General features: G+C 45.0%; 1 protein-coding gene across 1 annotated transcript; it reads right to left on the bottom strand.

Annotated features, from left to right (window-relative positions):
* Positions 1 to 4,850: 4,850 nt before the first annotated feature.
* nr4a2b (nuclear receptor subfamily 4, group A, member 2b) lies at positions 4,851 to 9,951 on the bottom strand. Its single transcript, XM_072682888.1, is given in 10 exon segments — positions 4,851 to 5,932; positions 6,170 to 6,348; positions 6,468 to 6,670; positions 6,948 to 7,111; positions 7,234 to 7,363; positions 7,870 to 8,293; positions 8,295 to 8,383; positions 8,386 to 8,771; positions 9,622 to 9,715; positions 9,886 to 9,951. Coding segments are annotated over 8 exon segments (1,830 nt in total). The 5' UTR covers positions 8,770 to 8,771; positions 9,622 to 9,715; positions 9,886 to 9,951; the 3' UTR covers positions 4,851 to 5,675.
* Between the last annotated feature and the right edge of the window lie 963 nt (positions 9,952 to 10,914).

The following is a 10,914-nucleotide window of genomic DNA, read 5'->3' as shown; positions in this document are numbered from 1 at the left end:
CTTTTAATTATCAGATGGTCAAATTTGTGTGGAGTGTGCCACACACACACACACCACACACATATACACAGTCCTTAGAAAGACCTGCAAACCTCGTCTCCGCCCCAAATCCCACCAGCCTGTCCTGCCATCAGTCCCTCACCATCATAATTATAATAAATTTGACATTTCTCAGATAATATTGATCTCTTTATTTTCGCACCGCACCGCCGGTGACAGTCTAAAGCGGTGAGGAACAGGATGTGGATCGATCCGGGCCGCATTAATCCCGTACGTGGATGTGATCATTTTTATAAGGCCTTTTTCCTGAACATAAATCAATACTTCATATTCCCAAACATGGAGGAGGAGATGTCACATACATGAACGGAGTGCTAACACCTGAAAGGCGAGAGACAGCAAGAGAATAGGAGGAATAGACATTAAAGGGAATCCTCACTTTTAAGACAGGTCTGCCTCAGTATGGTGGACATGTCCAGTAGTGTTTAAATATGTATCAAATAAAGCAAAATACTTTCATTTTTTATTCAAAATAGACAAAAATCCCTCTAAAAGTAGGCGGGGCAACTGCCTGTGTTAAATGACTGTATTCTCTCTTATCTACTGAGTGAGGAACAGCTAGCTTAATATCTAATTAAATATATATATACTAATTACTATAATATATTAATATTATATTATAATTATATTATATTATAATATATTATAACATAATAACTAATTACATTCCCAGATAAATTCAGGTAATTTAAAAAAACTGAGGTAATCTGTTGCCCTAAAAATATTTCTTAAATTATTACATTTAAATGAAATGAAATGAAATGAAATGAAATTAAATACACCTATGGTACTACACAAACATGTAATGCATGTAAAGTCATTTAAATATATATTATATTATTAAGTAAATCATAATACATTAACTAAACATTTCAAGTAAGCTATTGAACCACTGTTAACAATCTATATTATCAATAATGTCCTATAATAGTGCAAGATTACTCACTCTATCTCCCAGCATAGCATAGAGCCACACTCAGCAGCAGGGAAACTGTTAATTCGCTCTTCCAGCCTACATCACAGGGGCAAGGCAGTTAACTGGTTACTGGTGGTTGCTACGGTATTTTAGTTACTGGTTGCTAGTTAGTGGTGGCTTAGGTGTTACTATGTATACTCTTGGTGGCTAACTGTTTCTTGGTGGTTGCTATGACAGTTGCTAAGGTATTTCAAGTGGTTGCTGTAGTGCCTCTCAGTTGGTTCCTAGGGCATTGCCAGGTAGTAGCTAAGGTGTTACCAAATGGTTGCTGTGCTACCCCATGTGGTTGGTTGGGTGTTACTTGCACCCCATGTTTTGCACCCCATTCATTCCTATGGGAAATATCAGTATTGCTACCGTTCATCCAATCTAGTCCATATCTGCATTAAATCGGAAAGAATTGAGACAAAGAAGGAGAATATGAATTGCATAACAGCAAAAAAACGCAAAACAATAGATATCAGCCACAGCCCCGTATTCCTATATCAGTGCATCCATATAAAAGGCTGTCCTATTAGACCATTATTAACAACCACTCCATTTGATTTTAGCCCTTTCCCACCGGTGACCTTATCAGACGGAATAGTTTCGGCACTGATGAATATGGCCTCATCGTTGCATCATGAATGCAGAACACAAAAGACCAAAGTATCGATTCTTACGCCGTAACCGGATCACTTAAATGTAGACCGTGAACGCTTAGATGGCACAATCAAATCTAAGCAAAAAGACAGTTTGGACAAAACGCTTGTCGTTTCTTTTGCAGATGGTAATTCAGTTACATGCCTCTGATCTGTTGCCTCACAATCAAATTCCAAGAAAACATCAAGGTATAATGAATTTCAGCGCTAATCTTGTTTTGCTAGCTTCTCTAGCCCATCTTTATGAAGTCGCTATCAACTAGCTGGCCAAAGTGTGAGGCCTAAATGAACACAGTGGCCACTTTTTCAGAAACACCTGCAGTATAAATTGTATCTCATCTTTTTCCACTATTTCTTCATCATTGGTCACCTTCTGAGCACAGGACCACTGCTATGGATGGCTATGTTGGGCAGTTAGCGGAGCAGGACACTGCTGTGCCTGACACACTTGTACCACAGGTAAGGAGATTACAAAGCCATGTTGGTATCATTGCTGTGCTGAGAACGGTCCAGAATCCAAACATCTGGTCAGTGGTGGTCCTATTGTCATCCTTTTCCATTGATGTACGGGATAGAGGTTATAAGTTATAAACCTAAAAAGTGCTCCAATATAGTAGGTGCACCCGGGGGTGGCGTTTTGGGGGCAAGTTAGGGTGATTCTTAGGGCCGGTGACAAACAGGTGGCCTAAAAAATGGATTCGTTGAAAGTTTTGGTAGGATTGTTGGAATGGCCCGGCCTGATGTACCTGATGGTAATGAGATTACAAGGTAGGTATTCCTAATTAATAAGCAGTAATGCCTGAGACCCTTTTTCTGTCCATACAGTGACCACCAGAGCAACGACAAAAGAGAGAAGGAGGAAGAACATGTCTTCAGTTTGCTTCTCCTAATTTTGAGCAATAATAAGAAACTCTGTGTTATTGCACTCTGACGTGGCACTGAAGGTAGTGTGTGTGCGCCACACAGCCCCAGGGACCTGTGGTTATGGGTTTGGTGAGTTTACTGCATGTCCACATGAGTTTCTTCAAGGGGCTCTGGTTTCATTTGACCTCCCAAAGACACACATGTGAGTGTGCGGTACCCTGTGGAGGAATGGCACCCTGTCCAGGGGGTATTCCTGCCACCCGCCCGATGGTTCCAGGTAGGCTCTGGATCCACTGTGATTCTGACTAAAAAAAAAAGTGCATAAAAGGATGGATTGATGGATTTTGGTTTTACATGAATCAATTCCATCATCATAATTTGACTGGTCAATGCCCGGCCACAAAACCTCCGAATATGATCAGTTACGACGCATGATTCATTCACTGCACTGTTGGACTGTTTTTAGCATGTTGGCATGGTGTAAAATTGCCTGTTAGGATGAGCTACAACCACAGTCCAGCTTGGTTAGCGTAGGAAAGTCCATTTCCTACAGTTTAAATGTTTTTTGGGTATATTTTTTTGCTGAACATCTGCAAAGCGTGCTCGTGGTGTTTCTGAGGTGGTTGACTAAGAGAAATAGGGGGTCAGATCAAGGTGTTTATGTGGTATATCCGGGGTATATTTACGCATGGAACCAGTGTAGCTGTATTTTCCAGGGCTGTGTTCTACCAGAGTCGTACAGTGCAGCGCACTTCCCTCATTGCTCACTGTATGGAGTCGTAGATGAGGGCGACTACCTCATTTGATATGTTCCGCGGACCGCGCCGTGCTACTACCTCAGCTGTTCAGTAACAGGCCTGAAACGCGCCGTGACCTTTTTAAAAGTGCACACTGCTCTCTGAGAGCCTCCTCCATGGCCTGGGCGCAGCCTGCGTGCAGGAGAGTAAGCTGTGCTGAATTCCGCCTTGTAATAAATATTCATTTATTGTACTTGTTTAAAAAAGAAAACAGCACAACTACTATAAAGAGGAAAAATATGAATCTGAGCTGATAAACATGCTCTGTTCTCGATGCTGCGGCTGCCTTTTTATTCTAGCGCCAGCAGTGACTGCACGCCTGCTACAGCTTCATCAGGTTTGCTGCCTAAAAACAACAGGATCATTTTTTTTTTTTTACGTTTATTAAAAGAAATTTTTTCCTGCGTCAAAACGGGTATTAAAATGATTTGTCAGTCTAATTGTGTTGGCTAATGTAGTTAAATATTTTCAACGTCGTGTTTATTTCGTTATGTTCGTCTCTGTACTTAAAAAAAGTCGCTGCTCAAAGTCAACAACAGTCAATCTAAATTGAAACTAAACGAAATACAGTCTATTATCTGTTTAATCAATCGGTTAATAAATTCAAATAAACGAAAACACACCGTTTAGCGTTCGCATTTTTTTTCTAATAAATAATTAATCTTATTAAAAATACAAACAATACGTGGAAATTATTTTCAATAAAAAAGAGCAAAGAAATTTGACTTTTTATTTTGACGATTTATTTTGCAAAGCTCTAAGGTTCATACCGGGTACCTTTTAATGATACACACAGACTGCGCTGCAAAACCACACCAGGTCATCGCTGGATAGAAACCACGGATCGGAGCGTGTTAGGAAACGAAAAACATAAACGTTATTTCAATATGAAATTACAAAGTGCTGGAGGACGTAGTTAGCTGATAAACTCCATGCATATTTCCATACTTCGCGATCTGTAAAAAAGGACAAATGTGCTAAAAAAAATAAAAAAAAAAAGACAGCAAAGATTCGAGTATTAAACCAGAAAACACGTCTTAGGCCCCGCTTGCCGCACATTTCCGCCCCTCCATCCAGAACAATGTTAAAACGCAAATTCCCTTTAAATGTCCGGTGATTTTGTCTTATATGAATATGTGACGCATAACAATACAAACACATTTAAACCGCGCTTCAAATCAGTGTGTTAGAGTGAGTCTTTTCCATGGATAAACTATTAACAAGCACGTGATTTGTCCCTTCCCCCCCAGAATAATGCTGCACGTTCTTTCCTCTGTGGTGTTTGAAGTCTGTACTTTAGTCCTCGCGCCTTCGCTGCACCGCTGCTTCCACGCCTCCTGGGAATAGTTCGTACTGGCCAACGCTGCCTGGCTGCTCGTGCTTGTAGCGATTCCAGTGCTGGGGCTGGTTTGTGGTTCATATTTGCAAACCATTGCAAAGTGGTTTAAACTCACAAGCAGTCCATCAAGTGTGAGGATTAAGTGCTAGGCTGGGGGGGGGGGGGGGGGGGGGGCTTGGGGCTGCAGAGTTTAGTGTGTGTATAGTGCTGTAACCCACCTAATTTCAGTTCAGGGGGACAAAATGGGAAAATAAGGTTTATTATGTCTCTTAATTTTGATTTCTATAGTCTACATTCTGCTGTTTACTGTTTGTGTCCTTTACAAGCCACATTAGCTAGCTAACTATGTGCCATAGTGTGTAATATAGCCAGTACTTACTTAAAATAATAAAAAAAAACAATAAAAAGTCCCTCCAACCCCTGCCTTTTCATCCCTCTATTGATTTTATGTGATGTTACTTAAGATGTCTGTTATACATTTTTTATTCTATCCAGTTACCCCAACATCCACTCAAAAACACCATCCCCTCCAATCTGACCACTGAATATAGCCTTAGTGTTCATTAAACCCACCATCCCCTCCAATCTGACCACTGAATATAGCCTTAGTGTTCATTCTCCATCAGAAAAGTCTGCTACTGTTGAGGTTTTCCAATAAAAAAAAAGCTGCATGTGAATTGATGCAGAATCTTTAAAGATTAAAAGAAGTGCAGATTTTTCCTTGGCTAGTGATTACAGTGGTTTAATCTGGCATGTGAAATCACTAAACTCTGCAGGGCCGTCACCCTCCTGGACTGCACCACCTGTACCAGACCGTCCTAGTACAAGAGACAAGCTTTGTCAAATACAGACAGTGGAAAAAAGGTGCCCATCGTCAAACACTTTGAGGAGAATGTAAGAAAGCCTCCTTCGTTTGTGTATCAGTGCATCCGAGGCCGGTGTGCGGTCTCCTCAGAAAAGTCCAGTGGAAAGGTCAAAGTCTGGAAGCTGTCCCAAGTTCAGAATGGTAACGTGTCGTGAAAGAGTTTGTCGATGATGGCGGGCGTCGGAACCAGGTCTTCCAGCTTCAGGTAAAAGATGCGCTGCAGTCCCTGTGTGCACAGGGTGCGCAGCTCCGGCAACTTGCTCAGCAGTTTCGACAAGTGACTTTGGCAGTTCAGGCCACCACCGCTGCAGGTCACGTGTTCCTTCAGGCAGTTTAAAATCTTGCTTTGAAGCTCCTCCATCTTCTTGGACTCCTTAAGGCCGTGTCTCTCTGTTGAAGGCAAAGTACAACAAAGATGAGTAAGAATAAAGGTGTTGTGAAGCCTAAAGTCCCAGTGCCCAGGGAACTCTTGCCAGTCCAGATGTTAGCTCTAGAAATCCACTGCTTTTTAAAAAATCATGAATTCACTGAAAAGGCCGTTTAAGAAACCAAACGTGGCATTTCTTTGGCATTTCTCCAAAGAACCCTTTTTGACACTTCTGCAATTAACAGTAGGTTCTGTCCTACCTGTTAGTATCGTGAGAGCGGCCATGCAGGAGAACGCAGAGATGTCTATATTCATGCTCTGAAGGTTAGCAGAGAACTCTACGATAGAGTCGATCCACTCTCCGAAGGCTCGCACGCACTGCAGCTTGTGCAGGACCACGCCGTTGCAAAAAATGAGCTTATCTTCTGCCAGGTTTGATCTGAAACAGAGAGCAGCAATTAGCTTGAGCTTCATACACTGACAGGGCAAATGTTAATACGATTCTCACTGTCAGGAAGATTCTTGATGAGTTATATTGTCAGTAATTCTGATATTCACCTGTAAGCCAAGCGCAGAACAAAGAGTTCCAGGAAGGCTGACTCGAAGAGCAGCTCCTGGTCGCATTTGGGGAGGTCAGTAAATCCCGGTATCTTCTCTGCCCATCCATGGATGATGCTCATGGACCCCGTTAGGAGGTCATAAAACTGCTGCACATGGAGGCTTTCGTCTCCAGCACTGTGGTATTCGGGGCTTACCTGGAACTAATTTGTTGGAGACAAAACAATGAAAACCATGTGTTTATTTTAAGCATAATGTCAATAATTGAATGCATTAATATAAATGAAAGATTACGCATTACTCGCTAACAGAATGTTTTGGTCCATGTTAACAATGAATGGAAACTCGATGCTCTCAGTCAGAGTGATGTTATTCGCATAATGCAAATACACAGCTATTCCCTTCCATTCATTTTTATCAACAATTCCGTTAGACATTTGATTTCCACAACACTGACACACAGCAAGGCTCGCCACTCACTTTAGAGTAATCCAGGCGGCCTATGGAGGGGTTGGAGTCCATGTGGGCCCTAACCAGGGCGCTCAGGAGACTGGCAGGTGATAAGGAGCTCGGAACGTCCTGTGGACTCTTGGGTTTGGATGGGAGCCGACCCCGACGACCTTTTAGACTGTCTGTTCTCACAACTGTAAAACACATTCCAACCTCCTCGTTACAAATCCACACTCATTCCTGTTGCATTTATTCGATAGACTCTCATACAGAAAGGACAGAAGAAGGACAGGGGACAAGACTGTTCAAAGCCTACCTTCTTTAACCATCCCCACAACTAAGCACTTCTGAAACCGGCAGTACTGGCATCTGTTCCTCCTCCTCTTATCAACGGGGCAGTTCTTGTTGGCCAGGCAAACATATTTGGCGTTTTTCTGCACGGTGCGCTGCGGAAAAACAACACAATGACAATTTCAGTACTGAAATTACAGCGTGCTGTTTCATAATTGAACAAGGGGGGGAGAAAAGGGGTGCCCGCTCTCAAGGCTGGGCTCTCTAAAGCAAAGCTGTGTAATACATTCAAGGGCAGGACAGGGCAGACATTCAGTAAACACACAGCCGTGGGCTGTCATAATTCGGGGGTCCCCTGGCAGTGACTCCCCCGACCTCTCTTGTCGGATTAGTGTGATGATCCCATCACCATGCCGAAATAAAGAGCCGGCTTAATGTCGCCGTGGGGAGTTCTGCAGGGGTGTACTTTTGGGCCAATTTCATTTGACACCATTGTCAAAGATTGACAGACCATTCCCCAGATGTGCCTCTGTTTTTTTGTTGTTGTTGTTGTTTTTGTTTTTGTTTGTTTTTTGACCATTTTTATGTCTTAATCTGAGGCACACGTCCTAAATTAAAATGGTTTAAAAATAAGTAAAATATCAAAAATAATGACACGCACCTTAAAGAAGCCCTTGCAGCCTTCGCACGTGCGTACTCCGTAGTGCTGGCACGCGGCGTTGTCGCCGCACACGGCGCACAAGCCCTCGCTGGACGGAGACCCGCGGCTCGGCGGAGAGTTCACCGGGCTCTCCGTGAGCGCGTGCCCGTGCGCGTGCCCGACGTGCAGCGGGTGCGGGAAGCCCACGCCGTGCTGTTTCCTCAGCGCTGCCGGCAACGTGAAGCCCGTGCTTTCCAGAGGCCGGTGCGCGGCCGGAGCGCTGTCGAAGCGCACGTGGCACGCGGCTAAGGGCGGCGCGCCGGTGGGACTCTGCTTGAAGGAGAAGAGCCGGGACACGGCGTCCTTCCGCTGCTGCTCCATCACGTGAGACGCGGCCAGGTAGTTGTGCGAGAAGGCGTGCAGCGAGCCTGCGTCCTCCCACGCGTGGTGGTGGTGGTGGTGGTGATGATGATGAGGATGAGGATGATGCGGCGGCGGCGGAGGAGGAGGTGGATGAGGTGCGGCGGAGAAACCCGGAGGGGGCGCTTTGTAGTATCCGCCGTGGGACGTCCCGTCCTCGGCTTGCGGCGGGTAGCCGTGCGCGTGCGCGTGCACGTCCTCGGCTTTAATGGACAGGTGCTCACCGGAGTGAGCCGCCGCCTGGTAGAGGCAGGGCGCTTTGGTGTCGTAGCTCGCGCCGCCGGTGCCCTCGGCGAACGTGCTGAAGCTGGGCAGCGCGGAGGTGGCGGCGATCTCGGCGTTGGTCAGATCCATACTGAACTTGACGAACTCCGGGGTGAGCAGGTCGCAGCTGTACTCCCCCGCCGCCGCAGCCGCCGCAGCCGCGCTGTAGCTGTACGTCTGGCACGCGGGACTGGCGCCCGGCGGAGAGCTCCCGTACTGAGCCTGGACACAGGGCATGGCTGTCCGGAGGAGGTAGGGAGGGACGGAGGGAGGGAGGGAGGGAGGGAGGGAGGGAGAGAGACAGTGTCCAGCAGCAGAGAATTAGAGGGGCTTCATTAAAACGCGCAGTGCTGAATTAACACCGGTAGTGTTCTCAGTGTGGAACGGGGGTCTGCCCAGTACTGAAGGGTGGGTCTGCCCAGTACTTTTACTCACTCATACCAATAGTGGAATATACAGGAGAAAGGAACCATTAAAACCAGCCAATACTCATGAACAGGTGATATATGATATTATAAATATAGAACCGTTGCCAATAATTTCTGCACCATTTATGTTTGTTACAGAATCATACACACATTGCAGAACCCGCCCTGTTATAGATGTGCAGTGCTGTGGGATTAGGACTAGCTATCTATCTATCTAGTACCACCGTATCCTTTTCCTCAGTGTTGTCATGTGCTCATTTTCCACTGCAGCTGTTGCTGAAATCATAACTGATATTAACACTAATCCTGTAACTGTTACAGGCTATATGAACACACATTGATATTACAGTTGGAGATCTTTATATGGTTCTATTGGGTTCTCTACAGCTAGTAACAGCAGTGGTCTTATAGAAGCGTGGCAGCGAATCTGATTCTGCTCTGCTCTCGTGGAGAACCTCTTGTAGGAGGTTCTGCAAGAAGCCTTTAAATAGATGCTTGCCTAGATTTTCAGGTGTAAAAAAGAAGCCCATTCAGTGGCCTATTAGCTACCTAGAACCCCTTTTGCCGAAGTTCAAGGCTAAGTTCAGTGAGCTGGCGTTACTGTGAGCCAGTCAGCGGTTTAGCTCACTGCCGTGGCGCTGTTCGGCTGGTCTCTCTTTACCTCCAGACACCTGTTTCCTCGGTTCTCGGGGAATCGCTGCAGTTCTCGTTCGGCCGGTGAGCAGCGCCGTGACTCCGTTCACTGAGCTCCGGTCCTACAAAACACACAGGCATGAAGGACGGTCACACATTTCCCACAAAAACACCAAACACCAAAGCGTTCCAAAAACAGCGTGAAATCAGATTTGATATAAAAGTGAGTAAAACTTGCTAAAAGTTCAATTAAATAACTATATATATAAATAATTAATTATTTCGTTTTTACCTCAGGCTTTTAATCCGCGGAGCTCGAGCTCTGTCAGTTCCAGCCTCCTCTCGCGCGCTCTTCACTCCTCTGCTGCTCTCTGGCGCTCGAGCCCAACGTGCCTTTGTTTATGGGCTCGGAGCGCCGCGGCCCACGTGCCAACGAGCCCTCACGTCATCGGCGTCGGGCTTTGACGCGCTGGCGTGCGCGCGCGCGGACAGCGGGTCCACAGTGTAGGCTTTGTGTGTGTGTGTGTGTGTGTGTGTGTGTGTGTGTGTGTGTGTGTGTGTGGTCAGAGATTTCGCATGCAGGGGCTTCCGCGCGGTTAAACGGAGTGCGTGGAGAGGAACTGGCTCGAGATCCGCATGCGCCTGTTCCTGAATTTGCGAATTTGCATCACACACCCTCACACACTCCAAAAATACATGGCATTACTTATAACGCGCATAAGTAATTAGACAGTGACACTGCGCAATTGGTGCTTTTGCTTTGCACTGTGCAGCAAAAGTTTTGGCACCCTTGGCCACATGACATTTTGGTATTTGATTTTTCAAACTGAAAATAGTGGTTTTCTATTTTTACTGTTCAAACTTTGAACAAACACTCATCAGATACCGGCTTCTCTAAGCAACTGTCCAAAGTGCTGGGAACATATCTGATGCCCACAAGGGAGGAGGAGACTATAAGGAAGCCAAGTGTTTCCAGCTTTCCACCGAAATGCACCACAGAGCGCCACAGGAGGTCATTCCTACCTGTGGCCTTCAAATGCTATAACTCCTCCCCCAGTGTGTGACACTATGGTTCAGCTGTGCAATATTATAATCACACTGTTCATATGTGCAATAAAAATTCAGTTTATTGTGTGCAATCATTTCCCATATTTATTATCACAGTTATTACCAATATGCCAATTTACTATATTCGTATAATTTATGCATATGTATGTTTGTTTAATAGAGTGCTTATTTATATAGTGTTTATTTAAAGAGTGTTTATTTTATAGTGTTTATTTAATAGAGTGTTTATTTATATTGTTTATGTATAGTGTTT

The sequence above is a fragment of the Salminus brasiliensis genome, chromosome 7 (genome assembly GCF_030463535.1).
Source record: "Salminus brasiliensis chromosome 7, fSalBra1.hap2, whole genome shotgun sequence".
Taxonomy (NCBI): domain Eukaryota; kingdom Metazoa; phylum Chordata; class Actinopteri; order Characiformes; family Bryconidae; genus Salminus; species Salminus brasiliensis.
Note: the sequence above shows the minus strand (reverse complement) of the source record. Positions and strands in the feature narration are given on the sequence as shown.